The sequence below is a fragment of the Nilaparvata lugens genome, chromosome 2, assembly GCF_014356525.2.
Source record: "Nilaparvata lugens isolate BPH chromosome 2, ASM1435652v1, whole genome shotgun sequence".
Taxonomy (NCBI): Eukaryota; Metazoa; Arthropoda; class Insecta; order Hemiptera; family Delphacidae; genus Nilaparvata; species Nilaparvata lugens.
In genome coordinates, this window is record NC_052505.1 from 33,116,486 (window position 1) to 33,142,426 (window position 25,941).

A 25,941-nucleotide genomic window follows, 5' to 3' on the forward strand; every position below is an offset into this window, starting at 1 on the left:
TCCAGAAATTTTCCCAGAAATGAAACTTATGCTAGTTGATAGGGCTTAAAAATAGCTATCCATGGTATAAATTTGAAGAAAATCGTTGGAGCCGTTTTCGAGAAAACCGTGAAAAACATGGTTTTTTAGTCATTTTCCGCCATTTTTCTCAAGAATATTACGGAGCTCCTGAAATTTTCCCAGAAATGAGACTTATGCTAGTTGATAGGGCTTATAAATAGCTATCCATGATATAAATTTGAAGAAAATCGTTAGAGCCATTTTCGAGAAAAACGTGAAAAACATGGTTTTTTAGTAAATATCCGCCATTTTTTCCGCCATCTTGAATTGAATTTTATTGAATTTCTTATTGTCGGGTCCTCATGGTATAGGGACCTTAAGTTTAAAATTTCAAGTCGATCGGTTAATTAGGAATGGAGTTATCGTGTTCACAGACATACACACACACACACATACACACACACACACATACACACACACAGACCAATACCCAAAAATCATGTTTTTGGACTCAGGGGACCTTGAAACGTATAGAAAACTTGAAATTGGGGTACCTTAATTTTTTTTGGAAAGCAATACTTTCCTTACCTATGGTAGTAGGGCAAGGAAAGTAAAAAGGAGCCTCCTTCATACGCCAATATTAGAGTAAAAATCTGGAGTGGCGCACTCACACAACTTTCCTTGCCGTTATGAAAATTGGTCAACTAACGCTAGTGTTACCGCGCATCTCAAGTCTACTATTCTAAGATCTGAGCCAGCTGGTGACAGGACAATAGCGCTGAAGACACACGAAGTCTGCTATCTCTTCATAGTGAATGATTGCAATTGAATAATATTATTTTCTCGAATTCCGAGCTTATTTTCAATTTTAGGTGAAAATGTTACTGAACATTAATTGTAAAGATTTTTATGCTCAATCTTTTCCACTTGAAATTTTTTGTTTCAATTGTATCTGAAGCCTGATAATAAATTGGGAATCTAAAATCGAACTTTGCATAGATGGGGCGAAACTCCTGAAATTTTCACAGATATGGGACTTGTGGCAGTTGATATAGCTTATCAATGACAATTTTAGGTATGAATTTAATCAAAATCGTTGGAGCCATTTTCGATGAAATCGCGAAAAACCCTGTTTTTGACAACATTTTCGTCATTTTAGATAGATAGAAGATAGAACTTAAAAATGACTTTTTTAGGTATGAATTTGATCAAAATCGCTGGAGCCGTTTTCGAGACCCTGTTTTTGACAACATTTTCGCCATTTTAGCCGCCATCTTGAATTACATTTGATCAAGATTATTGTTCTATTATACTAGTTTAATAGAATCAATAGTTAGTTCTATTAATAGTTGCCAACAGTTTGCAATTGAATAATCACATTTTCTCAAATTTCAAGCTTATTTTAAATTTTAGGTGAAAATGTTACTGAACATTAATTGTAGAGATTTTCATGCTCAATCTTTTCCACTCAAAATTTTTCGTTTAAATTATATGTGAGACCTGACAATTGGAAATCTAAAATCAAACTTTGCATAGATGGGGCGGAGCTCCTGAAATTTTTACAGATATGGCACTCGTGGAAGTTGATAGAGCTTATCAATTACTATATCAGGTATAAGTTTGATTAAAATCGTTTGAGCCGTTTTTGAGAAAATCGCAAAAAACCCTGTTTTTGACAACATTTTTGCCATTTTAGTCGCCATCTTGTATTGCATTTGATCGAAATTGTTCGTGTCGGATCCTTATAGTGTAAGGACCTCAAGTTCCGAATTTCAAGTTATTCCGTTAATTGGGAGATGAGATATCGTGTACACAGACGCACATACACTCATACACACACATACAGACCAATACCCAAAAACCACTTTTTTGGACTCAGGGGACCTTGAAACGTATAGAAATTTGGAAATTGGGATACCTTATTTTTTTCGGAAAGCAATACTTTCCTTAGGGCAAGGAAAGTAAAAATCAGACTATAGAATTATTCATCATAAATCAGCTGACAAGTGATTACACAGATGTGTGGAGAAGCCAGTCTATTACTGTATTTGTATAAGGTCTATTATAGTTTCAATCAAAGACATTAAAGAGGTACCTATGCATCTTTAAGCTGGGTTTACACCAAAGTTATTAACAAAATGGTTATAACTTAATCCTTATAGATTCTATTAGATTGAGCGGAAGTTGACAAACACATATGTTCATCATGTGTATGATAAGTTATGTTCAATATAATATAATCTAAAAGGATTGAGTTATTAACATTTTTTAAATCAATTTGGTCTAATCGCAGCTTTAAGGTCTTTGGTTTCAATATTTTGTTTTGCAGTCATGGTATTATTATGCGTGCCCATCAGTATCAATATTCTCACATTCGAAAAAACTAATTTAATAGGTGAATAAGAATAAACAAATGAACTAAATAATGCTGGAGAAATTATAATATTTTTGATTCTAAAAAAATAATTTTCATCAGATAGAAAGATCATCACGGAACTGGATTAATTATATCATATGGAATACAAATTCAAACGTGAACTGAGTTTGTTAACATTTAAAACAGTTTACATCTGGTACTTGTGGATGAGAATACTGCGTGAGGTCTACTGTTCACAGAACTACTAGTTTACAAGTAATGAAGAAAAATGTATATGTTATTTATGAGAATTAAAAGCAATTAATTGATTCATGCTGCTGAGAAATTAAATAGAAATAGGTAGTGTAATAAAAACTCACATGTTGGCTAGAACTAAGTACTTCAAGCATGTTGTTCTCCTTGGACTTCCAGACTCATCATAATTCTTGAAAGCTTCAAAGAAATCTGTGTGTGCTTTTTCAAACTCCCCTTCTCGAAGGTGCATTTTTCCACCACATTCTGAAAATGAAAATTTCAAACAGAAATTAATTAGTTTACTAAAATATCCAACAAAACTATAACAGAATTTTCAACATTCAAAAACACAATTTAGATTAGACAGTAGGAACAGTACAATCTGCATGTACAATCTTGTACACAATCGAGTTCATAAGATTATAAGATTGTTGTACTGTATAAAATCAGATTGAATAGAAATATAATTTCCCTGGTAAAGACATAATTAACATATTAAAATAATAATTGTATTGCAGTCTAGTATAAATATAATTATGTGATCCTTGCTATAATAGCATAACTTCACACATAATGAATAACTAGTACGATTACAATTATTTCTTCTAACACTGATCATTCCTCTCATCAATACACGCCCAAGTCAGAGGTTTTCTGGACAGCAAAAGCAAAATTGTAAATAATACACCTACTTGACATAAAGAGTTTGTGAAAATCATGGAAACAGCTTGATATTTCTTTTACAAGGATAATATGGCAGCAGATTTCATTGGGGCTCCTATTCGAATTAAGAAAACTACTATTCTATCGTTTCAAAATTTTGCTCCGCCATATTGGAACCACCATTTTGAATCCAACTTCATTTTTTTGATGGGAAGGTTGTTTGACTTGAAGGATATGTTTCAAGTGTTGGAAAGAATCCGGAAGGACGACGACCGAGAAAAAGACGGAAATGGTGGAGTCAAGTGAAGGCCGATATGGAGAGAATCGGAGCAACCGAGGAGGACGCGGAGAATCGAGAGAGGTGGAGGGGCTTTGTTGGTGCGGCTAAATATCCACTTAGATATGTATGGCCATGGCAGTAAGTAAGTAAGTATGGTCGTCACATGATACATGATTTCGACACAGAATTTAAAGAGAAAATGAATAGCGAAAACCGCACATCGATATCTCAAGCCATTTCAGAGTTATTCACGTTTGAAGATACTAAAAAGTCATACAAAAATGAAGTAAATGAGTACAGTAACCTATTAAAAAATCTAAAAAAAATCAAACCTAACAAATTTCACTTTCTTAAGTGTTAGTAAATAGCCTACTTACAGCAACTTCTACTCACATATTTAACACTTAGAACAAAAAAAGTTTGATCTGTCAGATTTTTAATATAGGCTACTCATTTATTTAATATCTGTACAATTTATTAGTATCTTTGAATGTGCATAACTTTGAAACGGTTCGAGATATCGATGTGTGGTTTTCACCATCGATTTTCTCTTGAAATTCTGTATCGAAAGTATGTATCATTTGACAACCTCAACCTTCCCATTTAAAAAAAAGAAGTTTGATTCAAAATGGCGGCTCAAGATTTTGAAGCGACAGAAAAGTGTTTTTTTTTTTTTTAATTTGAATAAGATCCAATGAAACCTACTTACTTGATACTTGATGTCGTCGTCCTTGACTGTCTGGGATACCAGAAAGACTGTCAAAGTTAAAAATACTCTAAAAAATAGGCACATCGGTCAGTTCAGCCAATGAATAAATTGGTCTATTGATCAATTTCTGTCTGACGAGAGAGAGAGAGAGAGAGAGCAAAATCTTGCGCGTGGAGCATTTTCTACTACCATTGAGAGTCTGTTGAAAAATTTATTGCAGCTGATGGGAAGCATCTCTATGTACTAGCCAGCCTGCTGCGAGGAACCTCAAGATCTGTTGCATGGCGAGTGTTGTGGGTGTGAATCTCATCTCTTCTCACCAGCCTCTGCAGATTATCTCTGACATGGATCAAGGAGTACATTGTCAAGATGTACTGGCTGTGTATGGTGAGAATCTTGAGATCTTTAAAGAGCGGCCTACAATAGTCCCTATGACCCTATGACAATATTGACCCGCGAAAGTAATGACCATAATTGCCTGCTTTTGAAGCAGTAGCACATTATGATTAGAAGGTGTAAGCCCCCACAATAGAAGTCCACACATGATGTGGCTGTGGAACATCGCATGATATGCTGAGACAAGGTATTCACTACTGACAATGTATCTCAGCTTCCTGAGGAGGTATATCACTGTGGACAATCTCTTGCATACCTCAGCCACAAGATGACACCACCTCAGCTTGTTACTTGTTATCAATCCAGAAGCCGAGAAACCTAACAGGCTCAGCCTCCACTGCAGTCCTCTTGAGGGAACAGACCAGAAATTTAGTTTTCTTCACGTTTAGCTTCATCATGTTCGCAATAAACCAGGTCTTGGTGACATTCAGTTGCTCAGCTGACCTGTTCAAAGTTTCATTCAGTGTGGTGTCATACGCAAAGAGAATGGAGCCCAGGCTGTCTGGAAAGTCGTTCATGAGCAGGATGAAGAGCAGGGGACCAAACACCGAACCATGTGGCACACCGTGCACTAATATCTGATGCCTGAAGAGGCTCCCTCGCGTGAGACTACCTGCCTGCCTGCTATCCTAAGTAGCTTTTAACAGTGTTCAATACTTTTCCTAGGACACCATACTTTAAGCTTCCCAGCTAAAAGACCATGGGATGGTCTCAGTTTGCTTTCAGTTTTTTCTAAAATACTAGAGAAACTAGTAAAGAAGAGAATTGTAGATTTCTTCAATGTTAACAAATTCTTCTACAGTGGCCAATTCGGCTTTCAACAGGGTTTGAGTACTGAAATTGCGCTGAATCACTTTATGACAAATATTTATAATAGTTTGAATACTCGTGGTAAGATGAAAGTTTCAGGGCTCTTCCTTGATATTAAAAAGCTTTTGACACTGTTGATCATGATATATTGATAAATAAGTTGTTCATGTCTGGGGTTCGTGGAATCCCCTTAAAGTGGTTTAAATCTTATTTAGAGAATAGGAGCCAATGTGTTAGTATAAATGGTATTAATAGTGAATTGGTTGTAAACAGCAACTGTGGAGTCCCTCAGGGTTCAGTCCTGGGGCCTCTCTTATTTTTAGTATATATATAAATGACTTATTCTCATTTAATTTTCATGGATCTGTAACATCATTTGCTGACGATACTGCACTGGCCTATTCAGCTAATAGTATAAATGAATTACAAACAATGATACAGTCAGACTTGAACAATTTGAGACTCTGGTTTGATGGGAACAAAATAGTGTTAAATGCTTCTAAAACTAACTTCATTAATTTCTCCCTATCAACGGTTTTTGAATTGTCAGTCCCTTTAAAGTATTACGAGATAGATTGTCAAGCAGAGTCATGTAATTGTAATAGTATTAAATCAAGCTAATTCCTTGAAGTATCTTGGTATGACTTTGGATGACAGATTAATTTGGACAAATCACATAACAAATTTGAAATGGAGACTTCTTTTTTTAATTAGGAAATTTTATAATCTTCAACAATTCTTACCTAGATATATTCTCCGTCAATTGTATTCTGCATTTTTTCACTCAAAACTAGATTATGGATTATCTTGCTGGATGTCAACATATATGCTTGTCACTATAATCCAGTTGTAATTCTAAAGAAAGCCATAATACGCATCATTTGTGGTGTTAAAAGAAGGATTCACTAGTTCCCTTATTTCAAAATTTAGCAAGTTCTGCAAACGTGCTGTCGTTGTTCTTTAAAATGATTGGGAACCGAAATATGGGGATTGCGCCTGAAACTCATCCAATGGGTGAAGTGGTAACACGGCAAAGAACAAGAGAGTTGCTAGCAACACCAAGGCCTTATTGTACCAGGTATAAAAAGAGTTTTGTATTTTTAGGATGCAAATATTACAACTTGCTCCCTACTGACATAAGGAGAATCAATTCTTTGACACAATTCAAAGTGAAAGTAAAGAAATGGCTTTTGAATTTGTCATTTGAAGATTTAATGATGTTTAATAAACTATAATACTTTTTTTTTACCTTTATTAATTTATTTTTTATTTGTTGTACTCATTGATGAGTTCTACGACTTTGTCTATAAATAAACACCATCTCAGTGGTGTTAATGAACTTTAATATTTTTGCGTACTCATTAATTAGGTTCTTTTTTTATACAACCTTGTGTTTAATTTGATATTATTATTATTGCAATTTTTCACAATTTTGTCTGTACTGTGATACTGTTGTTGTAATGACTTACTTTCAAGTGAGGAATTTATTTTTCCTTGTTGACAGTCTGTGTGTTATTTTTAAAGCAAGTGTTTATTATTTTTTGCTTTTCTCTTCATAATGACATCTATGCTTGAGCAATCTAAGCCTTGTTTTATTACCATGGAATGAATAGTTTAATCAAGAATTAGTTGTTGGTTGTGACTATTTATTATTGAATTGTATGGTAAAGTTCAAATTGATTCCCATTTGCATGTGTGAGAGTGTGTGTGTCTGCGTGTGTGAAAGTACATTTTGATAAAAATTAGCAGTGTTGTCAGCTCCTACTAGCGGGCAAAAGACTTTGTTCTTTTTTGTTAGTAGTAATTTTATTTTGCTCTGTGAAAATCATAAGTTTGTTTTTTTTCCTCTTCTCTTATTATATATATATTTTTAGTTTTAAATTACAGTATGTTATTATACTCAAGAGAAGGAACTTGTACTATAATATGTTGTATTTGTTTTGATGCAAAATAAAAATTATTTGATTTGATTTGATGGGGCAAACAGTCGAATTATCCTACAGCCAAATTATCCATGTAAAAGAAATGCTTACAAGAATTATTCCCCAGTTTCTCAAACGACAAAGAAATAATATTCCTCAATAGAGTGTTTACATATTATGAATAAGCTCTTTAGTAAAATGATTGGGTTTTCTACAAATTTGAACTTGGATACGCATGATGAATATCCAACTTGTTTTCACTATACGCAGGAATTATTTTAGAAACTTATCACGAAAAATGCTATTCATTCAACAATGTATGTTGCAATAGGGGTGAAAAGTTAAATCAATAAATTTGAACAGTCCTTAGATTTTCATGTTTTACTGTAATGTAATGCTCACCTCTAATAACGCCCATAATCAGTGGATGAGGAATAGCCGATTTTATGTGAAGAGACTGTTCATAAAGAGTTTTCAATTTCTTATTGTTCTTTTGTGCAGTGTACATTTGAATTTCAAGTGCGTAGATTTCCAACAATTGTGTTCCCTTTTTTAAATCATCTTCACCATCATCGGTCTGAAAAATACAATGATAATGAATTGAAAGAAGGCATAATCAAAATATAATAAAACAGAGAAAAAATATATATAAAGAATAATTTAATGTGATAACATTTGAAGGATAGAAAGAAACAAGGGAACAAAACAAGCGTTCCTATTTCTGAACGATTAATCATCGCTTCACATACTGCCAAAGCAGAAGTAAAGACCAACAAACAATGCTTTCCTTTCAACATGTACTACGAATAAGTAGCCATTTTTAAGTAGGCTCACAAATCAAGAATACTACTTCAATTACCCAATACAAATACAAAATAATAATTATTGACAATTTACGTTTTGATTTTTGTTTCCAATAATGGAAGTATAGGTAGTTGACAATCAAAAAATTTTAAACTATGATTATCTATTGAAAATAAGAGACGAATGATAGTGGAATTTTAAACAATAAAATTGCATCTATTACTAATTATATCTTTCAACTATAGACGTATTTCCAACTAATGACTACATAGTGCATATGGCCTTATTTTTTCCAAACACATTAAGGATTCGTTCAAAGCATTCGGCGGGCTTTTGATTGCAAATCCCTCACAATTAGAAACATCAATAGAACATTATGATTTATTAGAAATACAATCAACTTACTTGGCAAGATTGGTGCAACTGTTTCAATATTCTCGCCAGTTTGTTGAAATCGGAGCGATCATAGTAGAGTTTTCCAAGCTTGGTATTGGTTTTGAACCACAGTCTATCGTTCTTGGCATCTTTCAAGGCATCCAATGTAGTTTCATAGAAGTCTTGAAGCAGTTCCATCTGAAAAAATCGAGAACATACATCAGACTCAATCAATAGAAATAGGAAATAGCATTATGCACATCAGTCGATTCAATGCTACGCAATTCAAATATATATCAATGTTAGATTTTATAAAGCATAAGATTTAATCAATAAAAATAGAAAATAGTATTATTATGTACATCAGTAGATTCGATGTTAGGCGACAATGAGGGCGAGCCTGCAAGAGCAGCAAGGATGACTGAAAGTATCACCGGAGGGAGTGTGGCAGTAATCAGAATTGGACTTGAACCCACTCATTTCAATATCGGCCGTTATTCTATGAGCTTAATTTTGAGACTTCTTTTTATATGTACATGGAATGATCTTTGTGTAGCATAGAAATAATTCAATCATCCATCTTGTAAATTGAAAATGGGATAACCTGTTGTCTCCTAAAATGAATAAATAGATAAATGAATACATTAATATATAAATTTATCTTGTATAGTACATTAAAAATATGTATGTTTCCCCTAAAGTCACTCTGACTCATACCCAAAGAGGCATGTACATCATTCAAACTAGTGATTTCCAATTTGATTTATACCTAGTATTTCGAATCCACATCTTCAAAAACATTTCTTGAGGGTGTTGATTGAATCAAGTGACATATAATTGAACTAATTATATTTAATGTATTGGAGTTTAAAATGTTTAGTTTTTTACTTACATTTTTAGAAGTGGAGATGTAATCGAGAATTGAGTTGATGGATTTTTCACTATGGTTCCTGGTGACTGCACTCTTTATATAAGTCAGCAACTGCTTGTATCTGATCATCATTTCATAATAGTTATTCTGTGGAAACAGATTTGAATGATTCACAACACATTTCGCATTATAAAACTTAAAATGAATCATGCAAACAAATTGAATATTTTCTTCATTAGAAACTATAGTTGTCTCTAACAATTTTTTGTAATTACTGAAGCAAAATATTTGCATTACACATATCTGAGGTAGGAGGTAGCTATAATTGATCATGTAGTCAACAAAGAGATACATATCATTTGAATTGGTATGATTTTTCAAAAATAGAATATCAAAGTGAAAAATTTATATAAATCAATGTCTAATTACAATGAAGCTTCATTTAATGCCGTACTGAACTTTTGTACACAATTTCAAGAGAAGTTTATCTATTTGCCAAGATGAACTGCAAACTTCAAAATATCTCCAGGGCTACACTTCTATCAATTTGCTTCCGAAATAATAATTCCACATTATTTAATTTTTTTATTCATTCATTTTACCGGAAATCGAATAATGAGTCAGATATTCCAGCTTGAAGGAATACCCACAGTCATCTTCACTAAACAAGTAAATTATTTATTCACATTCCTCATCTACCACGGAAGATAATCAACACATTCTTGGATCAAAGCAAGTCTTTTTTGAATGAAATACTATCCTTATATATAATCTGAACAAATAAAACTCTTACCAACTTGAAATTGATTTTAATCATCTGCTTTAGTGCTTTGAAGCCCCACTCGCCTTTCTCACCGCCTTCCAATTCCAAAACCTTTTGAAACGAGGAAAGTGCAGCTTTGGGGTCGTCCTCTTTCAATGCTTTCGAGTTGTAATATTGATTCTCCAAGTCCACATCAGGCTCAGAGTTGCTGTCTTCGGAGTACTCCTGCAAACATTATCACAATATGTTAGGATAGTAAGTAGTTTTATATTTCTATGGATAACTGCTTAGTGCTCCAATTTTTAGAATAGAGTGCTCCTTTGGAATTATTCAGGTTTTATTTCGCATGCTTACTATTAAATATTAAATTTCCATCAAGCATTACTTGTACATTGTACAGTATTTTTCATATTTCCAAACATATGATATGTGAACTGTGAACACTCTTTCCGCCATTGCACAGTCACATGTTGTCAAATATAGGGCCACCAGGCCTATATACCTCAGTGGCAAGGTAGACAGATAAAAGGTATAACGCTCGTCATCTGATCATAGCTATTCATGGCCGATCTTAGAACAGAAGAAACGTATTTATAAAAACAAAATACAAATCTTGTAGAACCCTTTATTTTTTAAAAAACTTTAAAATAGGTCAACAACTATTGTTGTTGAAATCAACTTGAAAATGACCTAAGTTAGGGTCGAAACTAGTTGTTGAACTATTTTAAAGTTTTTAAAAAAAAAGGATAACTTACTACAAGATTTTTATATTGTTTTTATTAATTTGTTAAAAAGTAGGCCATGTGAGTAAAGTGTTTTTTACAGAAGAAACGTCTATTACATCAAATAAGCTACCTTAAGCAAACCTTGAAAGAGGCTGCTTTACAAGGTACCATGTACAAAACATGTAAATTCGAATATATATATACAGAGGCGGATCCAAGACGGTTCTCGGGGGGGAATGTCTGGGAAAATTTGATAGAAGTCAATTCAATTCAATTCTTTTATTCACACATACATACAAGATAAATTCAAATTAACGAAATAAGTACATGCAAAACAAACAAAAATCACAATAAAACAAAATAAAAGAATAGTGGTGCAAAAGAAGGGTGAAGATTGAAGGGTTTTTTCCAAATATGGTTATCCATGTACCTACTAGGAAAACCTTCAATTCTTGAGAAGGTGGAAAGGTAGACGGTAGGTATGAAAGAATGGGATGGGGGAAGAAAAAGGATGAAAAAAACGATAGGCCCAGGTGGTAGAAAAAAAATTTGAAGGGCTAGTGCCCGGTTTCTCAGTTGTTCCATAAACTGTTTATCCATTCTGTGCCGGGCACTGTCTTTAATTCAGGCCTTTTCCCAAGTTATAATAGTAAATTTAATACGCAATAGACTAGAGCCATTATTGTAAGTGAGTTAGCGAAATAAATTATTTTCTCTCTCTATTATGAACGGCCATGACTTCGAGTTTCCCATGATGGATATTTAAAAATTGTGGCTCCGAGTCGTCGAGGAATGTAGATTATGGAATTATCTCTAAAACTTAGCCTTCTTGTCGCGACATAAAATGCGATAAGTTGGAAAACAGCAAGCATTGAAATTATAACAAACTACCGATTTTGCAGTTACTATTTGGTCCTAAGGCTCTAGAAGCCACGCGACGATTGGTCAAATTGATTCCGTTCGCCCAATAGGAGACCTGTTTCTAAATACAGTAGTGGGGCGATTCCCCAGCCGACAGACCAGATTACGTTCCGGAGGACACTTTGCTAGGAGCACTACGAGAGTAAAGATGTAGTCACTATGTTTCCCCCTTTTTGGGCAGGTTTATAAGTTTATTTCATTAGTTAATGTAGGAGCTAGTTTTATTTTTATTAATGTTTAAATTTACTAGTAGTGCCATGTCCTGAAAGGTTTAATTGTGTTTCTTCATCATGTACGAATAATTGTTTCTTCAAATAACCGCTAAGGTACGTAAACTAAGGTTAAAATATAATTTAGGGAAATTAATTAAGTGAAACTTCAATCAAAAGATTTTATCAACAAAGCCTGTTATTTTCAAGTTAATAATATTGATTGAGAATAATCCTTTTGATTTTATTAGTGATGGAAGATACTTATAATTTTTTTCTACAGAAGTATAGAAAGTTTTCAGTTACGTTACATTTGAGTTATTGTTCCTGGAGATATATTATCGTAGAGGATTGCTGAAAGTCAGGAAGATAGCCTTTAAATTGAAATGAAACTTTTAAGAATTGTTCATATTGAGTTTATGACATTTTTTAATTTATATTTTTCAGACTCTGTTTTCTTATGTCATTAAGGCTTTTGAATGATTTAGTAAATTTTTTATGATAGAAATCTTAATAGATGAAGAAGAAAGTTTTTATTTGAATGTTCAAATTTTAATACAATTTAAATTATTTTCTATGTGTCTACTAATTTTATTTAATTAAAGGTGAATCTTATAAGGCAAACATTATCTTTCCTTAAAGTGAAATTTTCAATATTTTTTTTCTTTTATTGTGTTATAAAGTGTCTTGTTTTATTAGGTGATAAATTCATAATTTCAGTTGATACTAGTTTTTGGACTTGTATTTGTAGGTAAATCAAATCATAAACTCTGGAATGTTCATTTTTAATTAAGGTTCTGAGCAGTTTTGGGCGAATGCCCGTTATTTACACTTGGATTGCGTCCTATAGTTCATAAATAATAAATAAAATAAATGTTGGCTGGCGCACAAGTTTCCAACAATACTAGCCGAGCTACTATATGAAAAATTATATTTGATTTCACAAACCAAACGAAAATATCATATAAGTTAGCATCATTTCAATTTGAATTATTTGTGAAGAAAGATCCATTAATTCTGATAAAAAGAATCAGTAGTTTAAAGATAAAAATCTATATAAAATGAGGATTCAAAGAATGAAAGAATTTAATTAATTGTAATCAATAGATAACTCCTGTTTTAGCTTTTGATGAATTGTAGGAAGAGTTAGAAATTAATGCTGTAATACATTTATTTACAGCGGTTCATGTGTGTTCCCAAACCAACTTCTTGTACTACCACCCTTTGGTTCCGCAACTTTATGTAACACCGCTTCAAGACACCCGTTCAGACGACAGGTCTAGGGACGTAAGAGGACGTCGCCGTCAAGCCAAATTCAACCGGTAAAAGCTCACCGCCAAAAACAAGGTACTGTAACCCGACGATAAAGCAACGTACAGACCAACGAAAGTGCAGTGTAGTGAAACAAAGGTTCATTCGAGAATGTCAATCAAAAGTGGGGATTCAAAATTATTATGAAATGGGTTATATGGGTTACTATCGACGAAACTTGGGTTCAACGGGCTTTTCTTTCTTGAGTAATTTTATGTTGAAGTTCATTATTTGTTATTTGATGACTGATATTGTTTGGTTTTGTGACGTATTGCTATCTAAACGGGGATAGTAATGCGCCCCCCGAATCAGATGAAGAATGTCAACAAAGTAACATGAAATTGTTGTTTCTGTTGTTCGATTTTAGCTGCCAATGTTTATTGAAGCTGTTTGTATTTTTATATTATTTCAAATTGTAGTGTTATTCTATAGTATAAACCTATTAAATCAGGCATGGCAAGATTAATTGAAGTTTTCTTGACTCTAGCCCGTTCACCTGCATGAATTAGGTATAGACTCAGGTATTTTCTAGATGTGTCGGCCTATTTCTAAATTCTAAATTTTATTCAAAATTGTCTTCTTTATCATCTTTAAAAAAGTGCAGGCACAATTCAATAACTTTATTGAATCGATAAACATGGTAAATGTGTTTCTAGAATTTATTGAATCCATAAATCTCTCGATAAACTATAGTGCCATTATCCAGCCTATAAATATTTATGGAATGGATAAATGTGTCAAATTTTCGGAATGGATCAAATTTTCGGTTGCAATCGAAAAATTAAGTGTAGGTCACCAGTATTTTAAAAATAAAACAGATTCAAAGTTGCACTATATTTTAGAATTGCTAGCCCTTATCTGGTGTCAGCCATCTTGTTTTGGAGAAATCAGCCAAAAGATGTTAGTACCGTAGGAGATAACCTTCAACTTAACCTCCCAACAAGCAGCATGGAATAAACAACCAAGATTTTGGCTGGTTACCAAAAGCCGGTTAGATTTTAACCATGATTAATTTCACGAGAACCAATCAGAGAAGACATTTCTGATAAGATCGCTTCTCTGATTGGTTTTTGTGGGATTAATCACGATAACTAGTAGTTATGTGAACATTAGACCTCACGCAGTTTTCTCATCCACAAGTATCTGGTGTCACCTGTTCACCGGCTTCTCCAGACATCTGTGTAATGGATGCAATGAAAAAAGGACGTAAATACGTTACATACATACACACAGACGAAAGAAAATCCAAGTTAAAACATAGACCTCAATGCGATCGGTCAAAAATTTAGGCTTTTGTGCAACCTGCACCAAGTTTGTTTACAAAAGTGGCCGTTTTTGGGATCATGCCATGTTGCTAGATTCATTGAACAGATAATCGTTCCATAGCTTGGATTTTATAAATTAGTTTAAAAATTGATTGAATACATAAAGTTATTGAATCAATAGCTATAGCGTTGTTTATTGAACGACTGAGAAACCGGGCATAGATGATTTACAAAGGACTGCAGAATAAGCAAACACACAAGTCAGAAGAATACTCTTAGTGGAAACATTTCATAGATAGAAGAAGTAATTGCATTTGATCAAGGTGTTAATATCCTGTTTTAGTTTTTCACGCACATTTAATATACTGTTCGGGGATTGAATTGATACTTTTACTGCTTATGTATATAAGTTGTCTACTGATGGTTTCTATGTTTGTATTGTAAGTTGATTGTAAATTGTTGAATTATTTATTTGCTTTAGGTCTTAGGTTGTATAGGCTGTTGGCAGTGTTATTCGTAGGAGGGAAATCAGTTTCATGCTTAATAATATAGCCTATTTTACTACACTCAAAATATATAATTGTCTTATTGTAATAACATTGAATTAATTGATAGAAGTTACAGTTAAATGCCACCCCCTCCCCTATCGGTTCAACCAATATTTTTCAAGTTACTTCAACTTGGCACAAAATATTATTAACACCTAGTTCATCATTTTTTAATGTCAATTTTAACATTTCTAAATTTTTTGAGTAATTAATATTCAACATTCAGTGAGAGCTTATTTATTTATTTATTCATGGAGACAACAGGTAAAAACCCATTTTGCCTCCTCCACACTATACAATAATTTCCAACAAATGAGTGAATTCAGTGAGTGCTGAACAAATAAAATCAATGTAGATATAGCCTTAGTGGATCTTTGAAATTGGACCTAGAAATCACTGTTAAATTCTTGATTGGAAAAATGTTGATGATGAATGAGACAAAAAAAACTAAGCCCCTGTAAGATGATTTTGTCCAAAATCCAAATACTTCTTTTCACCTTGAATCAATCTGAATCCAGAGGCGCAGAGACTGTTGATTAAGAAAAATTAAAAAACTTTCATCATATAACTTTCAAATGGTGACTTCATTCATGTAATCAGAGAAGTTCAAAGAGGAGATATTTTTCTGCAGGTGTTCTGAGCCTTGAACAAAATTTGTAGTCAGAGCAAAAAGTGCTCTGAATTTTTGTACGAAATTCAAATTTTTTACAAAGTTCAGAGCACTTGTGGAAAAATGTCTCCCCTTTGAGCTTCTCTGAATGATTACATGAATAAAGTCACCATTTAAACCACTTCAATGACCAATTCCATGAATTCTTCATCAACCCATGTCCAGCTTGTGCTGGTTAGATTTCATAATGAATAGAGTCAACAGCCTCTAAAAGGAAATAATAAATTTATGGAAGTTATACAATACAATGACCTAGCTAGATAAACCATCCGCAGCACAGGCTCGACAAATTTGAAGACATTGGAAGTGAGTAAGGCTAACTTGTATCTTATTTGTCTTATACGAGGGTGAATCAAATGAAAACCTTAAAAGTGTTATAAATTATATATTCTGATAACTAGTAAAACCTACATTTATCTAGGAGACATGGTCTCCTTTACGTATTATTCAAGTGTTCCAGCTCTTTGGAAGCACATGAATACCACGTTCAAGAATTCTTTTGGTTGTGCCTGTAGTGCACCGCGGTATTCACCTCTTCATCACTTTAAATATGATTTCCTCCCATTGCATCATTAAGCTTTCCAATCACTAGAGGCGAGGTCTGGAGAATAAGGTAGGTCAATAAGGCATTCAAATTTGATATCCTGGATAGTTTTAACTGAGAGACGGGCCGTATGTTGTAACATATTTCATGCGTTTCAACAATTAAATTAGTGTAAAATTTTGTAATTCGAAAAACAACTCAATCTGTCTTGTTTGCTTCATTATAAGACAAAGGAGAAACTAATCGAGTATTCCGCACTGCTTTATTTATCTAGTTTCAACTATCTCTCTCTCTCTCTCTCTCACACTCTCTCCCTCTCTCTCTCTCTCTTGATTTTCTGTCTCCGTAAGTTACACAGCTTGTCTGATTTTTCCCTCTTTGTTGTGCTATCATTTGTCAAAACTCTACATGTATTTTGGATTGAAGCGGTAAACAAGTCGTCCTTCTTCAAATTTTTTATTCATTCTTGCTTTGAGTTTTGTAGAGACAACTTACTCTCATTCTTGTCTGGCATTTTTTAAATAACCTTTTGATCACTGAAAATTTAAAGAAGACGTAGTCAGTTAATCTTCAGTTTAAAGTTTTATATACCCGAGTGGGGTTAATCCTGTTCGACGTAAGATAAGCTACATCTTTAAGGTAATCAACGTATTTAGGATTATCATGTTTATGAATGAAAGCGAGACTGTGATAGAAGATTAGTCAAACTGAAATATAAACATGATATACAATGCATATTTCAACTATAATCAACTATAATTACAAATGATAGTATCAAGCAGAATGAATTGAGCAACTGAATTTCAAAGTTACTATCCACTGTTCAAATCGCACTGTGATTTCCTTTTACTTCCAAATGGATTGAATTGCCTCACTCTTCAACGTAACAATTATTGTAAAAAAAAAACCAGTGGAATGTGAACGTCATCCAAATAGCATTTGAATTTCAATTTTCAGATCATGAAATTCATAAAAAACTAATTCTTGAAAGAATAGTGATGAATTGCAAACAGTGCAAGTAACATTGATACAAAGCGATACAATGAAAATCAACATCGATTAATTTAATACTGGACTTATCAAATTTATATTACCGTTAATTTATATTATTTATAAAGCTTATAAAATGTAAAACCAATATTTTCAATTTTCTCTACTGGAGCAAAACATCGATAGAAAATAAAGAAGAGCCCATTATAAGCACAATATACTTGTGTACTAGAATTCACTTGAACTAACTCATCACTTCAACCCTTCAATTATCACAATGAGCTAGAATGGTATAAAAACCATGAAATTGATTATCAGGTACATTTTTCAAATAGCTTCACCCAACTAAATCTGTGAATGCTAAGTCATAAGAAATCATGTTCAATAGATTTAATTTGAATGCTTCAAATAGAAAATGATCTATTCTTTTGGTGCCCTAAACAAAATCAATTTCAATCAACATTAATCGACATAAAGAAAAGCGTCAACCTTGTGTAATGAATGACAAGATGCGAGTGGAGGTGAAAAATCGATATGTTAACAAAAATAATAGAAGATGATGAATCATCTTTCAATTAATGTTATCTTTTCATTAATGTTTCTGTTCATTTTTATCGTTATCTTCTTGAATGCTCTCTTCTCCTCGAGGGGCAAGGTTTTTCAATGATACAGTTGTCTCTCTTCCATCACTAAGCCGTACCTTGGCATATTGTGGGTTGATTTGAAGAATATCCACCTCCTCGACCAATGGATCGAATTTACTTCTTTGTATAGGTACTTTCATTAGGACTTTGTTTGAAGGGGCAAGCCAGGTCGGAAGTGCTATACCATTAGATGATTGTCTATAGTGTCGGAACATCCTATCATGTGGCATCTCATTAGTAGCCGTGCACAATAGGGATTGAATAGAATGTAGAGAATCTGGGAGCACAGATTCCCAATCAGATACATCCAAATTTCTATGCTTCAATGTAAGAGACACTGTGCGCCAAATTGTACAATTTTCTCGTTCGATTTGGCCATTTCCTGGTGCGTTATAAGGTGATGACATGGAAGTGGCTACTCCTCGATTATGAAGGAATTCCTGCAGCTCTCTGGATTTGAAAGAGGTTCCATTGTCAGTATGTACATAAGAAGGTAAACCAAATGTGGTAAACAAGTTCACAAGGCACTGAATTACAGTTGATGAATTCATATTCGGACAAGGGTATGCAAATGGAAACCTAGAGTACTCATCAATTATTGTCAACAAATATTTGTTTTTAGTTTTTGATGGAAGAGGACCCTTGAAGTCCACGCTTAATCTTTCAAATGGATGTGTCGCCTTTATGAGAGTAGATTTCAATTTCTTGAAAAATTGAGGTTTTATGGCATTACATGTTTGACATGAAGAAGTCATTTTCCTGACATCCTCAACTGAATAGGGTAAATTATGAGTTCTTACCCAATGAATCATTCTGGTCACTCCAGGGTGACACAAGTCACAGTGTAGGGAGTGTAATTTATCGGTTTGAGTTGCATTACACAATCTGGAAAGTGCATCTGCTACTTGGTTGTCCTTTCCTGGTCTGTAAATTATTTCGTAATTGTAGCATGACATCTCCAATCGCCATCGTTGTATTTTTTCATTTTTTATTTTATTTTGATGAGTCATATCAAACATGAATGATACAGAGCGCTGGTCAGTGATAATTTTGAAGAATCTTCCAAGTAAGAAATGTCTCCACTTTTTAAGAGCACACACAATAGCAAAAGCCTCTTTTTCAATGGATGAATGTTTACGCTCACTATCATTCAGCTTCTGAGAAAAGAATGCTACTGGACGTCCACTTTTTAAGAGCACACACAATAGCAAAAGCCTCTTTTTCAATGGATGAATGTTTACGCTCACTATCATTCAGCTTCTGAGAAAAGAATGCTACTGGACGTCCACACTGTGATAGGACAGCTGAAATTGAAAAATCAGATGCATCTGTTTCAACCACAAAAGGTTCAAAGTCGTCAATTGTACTAACTACTGCCTTAGAAATCTCAGTTTTGAGTTGATTGAAGTCAGCTATAGCTTCCGAAGTCAAAGGAAAGGTCTTTGCTGTAAGAAGCCGTTTAGCTTTATCTGAATAATTGGATATCCATTTGGAATAGTGTGCAAACATTCCAATTGTTCGCTCAAGAGCCTTTCTATTATCTGGGGGTGGAAGATTGAGCAATGGTTTCAGACGTTCAGGGTCAGGAGAAATTGTCCCATTTTCAATTTTATAGCCAAGCAAGCTTATTGAAGTAAGTGAATATTTGCTTTTTTCTGTATTGATTGTAAAATTATATTTTTGTACTGCATCTAAGAATTTTTTGAGATTCAAATCATGTTCCTTCTGATTCTTACCACATATTGTCACATCATCCAGGTATGCATACGTTTTTTCAAGTTTTTCATTATTAATAACATTATCAATGACTCGCTGAAAAGTGGGTACACCATCTGTCAGACCAAAAGCAAGCCTTCGAAATTGATACAAACGGCCACATGCCTCAAATGCAGTGAAAGGTCGATCTTTTTCTCGTAGGGGTACCTGGTGGTAAGCACTTTTCAAGTCAATAGTGGTGAATACAGAGTTTTTTGAGACCTTAGAAACAATATCTTCAAGACTAGGGAGGGGATATGCGTCAAGATGTGTGTATCGGTTAATAGTTTGAGAATAGTCTATTACCATTCGCTTTTCGTGATTTTCGTTCTTCACTACAAATGCTTGAGCTCTCCAGGGAGACCTGCTTTCTTCAATAATTCCATCAGCTAGCAGTTTCTCAATTTCTTTCTCCATGAAACTAGTGTCTTCAAGGGAACACTAGTGCTTTCGGGATTTAGTAATTATAGGTTTAATGTCTTTAGTTAAAAACTCAAAAAGTGGTGGAGGTTCTATCTTTGCTGGAGCCAGATAATTGATAGTCAATGGGGGTTTAGTTCCTCCAAATGAAACTCTAAGTTCAGAGTGTTGATTAAGTAAGTCATGTCCTACAATAACATTAGCACACAAATCAGGCAATACACTGAATTTTGTTTTGGGGTAATGTTGACCTGAAAATTCTAAATGAGCTACACAATAAAAGGAAATGTTCTTTCTTAGTGATGTTAAAGCCATGGACACTGCACCAGTTGTAGGGTACATTTCAAGTCCACATTTTTTAGCAAAACAGTGTGAAATAAATGTCTCAGAGCTTCCTGTATCTATCAAAGCAGAAGTAGGAATGTTGTTTACCTGAGCTTGTACTGTAGCATTTTCAAGAACAGTAGAGGCTGCAATAAGCGCCGAAGATGAAGAAGTTTTAGTAGATTTGCAGACATTTTTCCAATGACCTATTTTCTGGCATTTTTCGCATGAGTCATTTAGTGCAGGGCACTGCTGACGTGTTTTATGTCGCTGACGACCACAAAAATAACATTTTTGAAAACTTGAGCTTCCAGTTTTTACAGCTGACAAATTTGTTTCTTTACATGAATTTCTGAAGAATTATTTGAAGTGGCATTAAGAGTTATTTCAGAAGAGTAAGAAGCTGATTGATTTCTGGCAGATTCCAAGGCACGTGCTTTTTCAATAGCTTCATCAAGAGTTAGCTTGTCAAACTCCAAAAGTCTCAGTCTTATCTGATGAGAGCTGAGGCCCCGGATAAATGAATCACGAATGTATGTTTTCCTATGAGTTTCAGAATCAACATCTGCAAACCCACAATTCTTACTCAGTTGTTGTAAAGCTTGGTTATATTGGTCAATTCTCATCTGAAGACTGTTTTCTAGTTGCCAATTTATGTCTAGCGAATATTTCATTTATTGGTTTTACATATGCAGATTTTAGTGCGTCAATAGCCGAAGTATATGAATTTTTGTCGGCAATTGTTTGATAAACAGAATGAGATAGAAAGTTGGTAAGCAACCGCAACTTACTTTCATCATTGATGTCTTCTTCAAAAGATGCGATGAAATTCTCAAAAGTCTTTAGCCAGAAGTTCCATTCTTGTAGAGCTGTTGGAGAATTCGGATCACCATCAAACTTGTCTGGTTTCAAAAATTTGTCCATTGTAACGCGAATTTTCAGTTTTCGTTTCCAGAAAAGATTTGAAGATTATACATTTTGTTGTTGAATAGAAATTGTGAAATAGAGAATAGAAATTGATTGACTCGTATTTGATAAGATGAATTGATTTGATGATTTTGGGAAGAATGTGATGATATTGAATCATCATATGACTAGTGTTTTCTTCTTATGTTTCTGTTATCAGATGTTGAACTATTTATTCTAATTTTGAATCTGTTATGAATTCATTACTGATCAATAAAGCCTAGAATGCAGAGGTTTTTCATCACAAGGGGGCTGGGGTGGAAAGCTCCAAGGGGATTTCTTGGGACTTTTGGGAGAATGACCCTCTCGTAGGGTTCTATCGATGGTTGGAGATTCAGCTTTTATTTAATTTTCGGATCGAAACTGCTTTTTTGGACCTTCATTGACTGGGCTATTCCACGTGCCAGGAAATCACATCACAGTCTTTGATAGGTGGGACCCAGTAACAGCAGACGATATCATTCTGATGGTAAAGAGTTTCAAAGGTAAAAGTACCCAGGATATATATGGTGTGTCAGTTGAACTATTGAAAGCTATTATTGAGGAAATTGTTCACCCCCTCTGCATTGTCTTGAACTTTTGCCTAGAGACGGATATTTCCCTTCTGCTCTGAAGCTTGCCAGAACTGTACCTGTCTTCAAGAAGGGAGATCCATCAGACATGGGTAGCTGCAGGGCCATCTCAATTATTCCAGCTTGTCACGTTACTTTTGGTGGAATAACGCTTAGCCTCTTGCTTGGCGTCAATCGGTAGAGCATGAGAGTTATTTTAATAATTATAAAATCTGGTCGTGGTTTTCCTAGGATATAATCTCACTAAAATCTTCATAGGCTCAGACAAGAGTTTTCGCAATAATATAATACTGATAATTCATAAAATATATATATATATAATAAATATAACTTATATCCTATAGTATTGAGGAATAAAATGAATAGTACACCATAAAAAATTTGATACATATATTAACAAATATCTCAAAAATAAATCAAAGCAAAAATATATAGAGCGACAAAAAATATATAATAAAACAAGGAACGAAATCAAATAAAATATCACAGATTAATACTATTTTTGAGTTCTATAGCACGAAACTTTACCATGTGCTTTCACTTCATTGATCATGCATTTATCTGCATGTAGCTTTGACATCAACTTGCTGTTGCTTGTCGATTTGGATAATCCTATTTCATATATAAACTTCTCAAATCAGAGCATGATAAATTGACAAATCAATAATCAAAATATATATTAGTTTCTATAGTTTCCAATAAATTTCTTTATAATAAATATATTTATCTCAGGGTGCAAGATTCGGCACCTGACGGAAATAGATAGATCAATTTATCTAATGAACCAGAGCTACATTATATTATCGTAAATTATATTATAAAATTAATGATCATATGAAAATTTGTATTATCAGCTTAGAACTTAGTATTCTTTTTGATATATGAATTGACTCGTTACTATTCAATAAAATATCTCTTATACCATTTTTAAACTTGCACAAGTATTTTTACCAATTTCTTAATTTTTAAAACCTTTTTGACGAGCTAGCTTTTATTTCTTATTTCATTTCGAAGCACTGAGGGCGCCCTATCACTATTTCAAATATTATTCACTCACATGCTGGATTTTCTATGAGCTGCTGATGACGATCCAAACTCCTGGTGGTCCTGGATTATTGGTGGCCGAAGTCGTCTCTTCCAAGGGATTAAAAGTATTTAAATGACTTTTGCTTTACAATAGCATCACAAAGTCTTATGAAAAAATTAATAATTCGATTTAACTTTAAGTTATTAAAAGATATTGCGCTCTACAATTTTCGGTGACAACTCATGGTAGTGGTTGGCAGGCAAGTGGGGAAGTTCTCCTTTCTAATTCACAATTTTCACTTCCGACTTGCAAATTTACATAAAATTTAAATAATCTGTTCCATGTAGGCCCATTCGGGCCAATCTATTAAATTATGACTTATGTTAAACCTCTGATAATTTATCTGCCTTCGGGCCATATCCAAAACATAAACTGAACAACAATAATTCATAAATTCTTATCATTTATAGAAATATATACAAATATATTTGAATCGGCTCACTATTACCGCCCATCAATTGCTACCATTTGATTGGTGCATGCAAATTATTATAGTATACATGCGCCTAGGAACCTCCTACTTCCTTAATACATTAAATTATTTTTGTCTGGGTTTTTTAATACGTTTTTTACATGCAAAGTAATTTTCTAAAGATTATAGGTTGTTTCTCATATTACAACAATTAGCCATGTGGATTTTTTGGTTCCTCAAGTTGCATACTATTTTTAGTTACAATAAATTTCTGCCAAGGTGTTTGGCTAGATTCTACGTTATGCGACTCAGTCGATCATTAGGTCGCCGATCAATAGATATTTTACGCCTAACCTCAAATTTTCAATATTTTGTATAATATTATATAGGTAGCAAAATTATTTTCATTTCTATTCGGCCGTTATAAATTTAGCCATGATGCCTGATATTATCTAATCTTTAAACGTTATCATCTTTGGCGATATTAGCCTATTATTCCACTTAGACCTATAAATTTCTACAAGTAGGAATTTTTATTTATCCATCCGAATTTCAATTCGTTACAAGCTCTGGCAAAGATTTTTGAGGTGTGCATGATGAAGCAGCTGGTTCTCTACTTTGAAAGAAGAGACCTATTTACAAACGCCCAGCATGGATTCAGGCAGGGAAAGTCAACGGATCACAGCTAGTTGCTGAGATCCTCAACTCTTTCGAGGCGGGTGACTCAGTGTCTCTTGCTCTGGCGGACTTGAGCAAGGCTTTTGAGTGTGTTTCACACGATATTCTCCTCAAGAAACTGGCTGCTTATGGAGTGCGCGGTCCAGTCCTTGCCACCTTCAGAGCCTACCTTTCTGATAGGAGGCAGGTTCTTAACCTTGATGGAGCGAACTCAGGTCCACTACGGGTTCGTCACGGAGTGCCACAAGGTTCAGTGATTGGTCCTGTTCTGTTCCTGGTAATGATAAATGACCTCGGATTTATGGGCAACATCCTCATGTTTGCTGATGATGCCACTATTTCGCAAGGGGAAGAGCACCAGACTTGTCCAAGAGGTTGGCAGCAGATATTTTTGAGCAGGCGAAGCAGTGGTTCACCAGCAAAAGATGCTTAATGAAAGCAAAACCCAGGAGACAACATGCACTCTTGTTCGGGAGCAGCTTGACGATCCTACTAAGCTCCAGTAAAGCTACTGGGTTTTACACTGGATGCTAAACTTGGCTGGAGTAGCCACATTGATAACATCTGTCAGAAACTAGCCAGAGTGATGTACCTACTGAGACGTCTGAAGCCATTAATCTCCAGGAAGCATCTGGTGGAGGTGTATTTTGCTATATTTCATAGCCATATGAACTATGGACTTCAGTTATGGGGACACGCTCCAAGCAGTAAAGATGTACTGCTCCAGCAGAAGAAAGCTCTAAGGATCCTAGATTCGGCGGGCTACTTGGACCACTGCCGACCCATCTTTATCAAGCTGAGAATACTCACGGTATACAATCAATATATCTGGCTCTCCCTGTTGCACGCAAGAGATAATTTCCACTTGCTCACAAGAAGAGAAGACAGACACTCCTACAACACCAGAGGAAAAGCAAAAATAGACATCCCTTTCTGCAGGCTGAGTAAGAAGAAGGATTGTTTTCCAATACTAGCCCTGAGGATTTACAACGCCTTACCTGACAGTGTGAAGAACTTGGACGACAGGAGCTTCAGAACAAAAATTAAAAACTGGTTAATAGAGTCTCCATTCTATTCAGTGGAGGAATACTTTGAGGCCACTAAAAACATCAGCTAACGTCGAGTGATAATTAATGTAATGCCTACAGGCAAGGCAATCTTGAAAAAGTTTGAATATTACTATTCTTAAATGTTTATATTTTTATATGTTTGACTAAGTTTACAAACGTAAATAAGTGTTTATTATGGACATAGTTTATATATCAACTCTACGACAAGGACCAAGTCAGGTCCACTTTCTGACACAGTCAATCCAGTTATCTGGTCATGACTAAGAAGAGAAGTATGAAGTAAGTAAGTAAGTATAATTCTTTCAACTCATCTCTTGCTTCAACAATTTCACTCTTTATCCATCCAACATTGAGTGAGTCCTTCCTTTCTCTGTAAATCATCTTAGGGAAGCAGACTTCAAATATATGTAGAAAATTGTTGTAGAAGAGCTTAAAGCTTTCGCTTGCATCGTAAATATCGCAAGAATTCCAATCCTGGTTTGAGACCAATGATTTTAACAGGTCTTGATACGGTTTGGTAAAACTTATTTTTTCGGTTCTTCTGTTCAAGATACTAAGAGACTTTAAATTAAGTTGAGTATTATAATATTGTGATCAGAGAGGAGTGGAGGAAGTACTTCTGTTCT

The 25,941-nt window shown here is 34.2% G+C and overlaps 1 protein-coding gene across 1 annotated transcript in view; it reads right to left on the bottom strand.

The window, feature by feature from the left end:
• LOC111057231 (COP9 signalosome complex subunit 2) overlaps positions 1-25,941 on the bottom strand; it is a 38,093-nt gene that overhangs the window by 5,140 nt on the left and 7,012 nt on the right. Inside the window, exons 2-6 of the mRNA XM_039421056.1 lie at positions 10,235-10,429; positions 9,463-9,588; positions 8,601-8,768; positions 7,794-7,968; positions 2,737-2,875 (exon numbers count right to left, since the gene is read on the bottom strand). Of these exons, the coding sequence (XP_039276990.1) occupies positions 2,737-2,875; positions 7,794-7,968; positions 8,601-8,768; positions 9,463-9,588; positions 10,235-10,429 (803 nt within the window). The remainder of the gene's footprint in view (positions 1-2,736; positions 2,876-7,793; positions 7,969-8,600; positions 8,769-9,462; positions 9,589-10,234; positions 10,430-25,941) is intronic.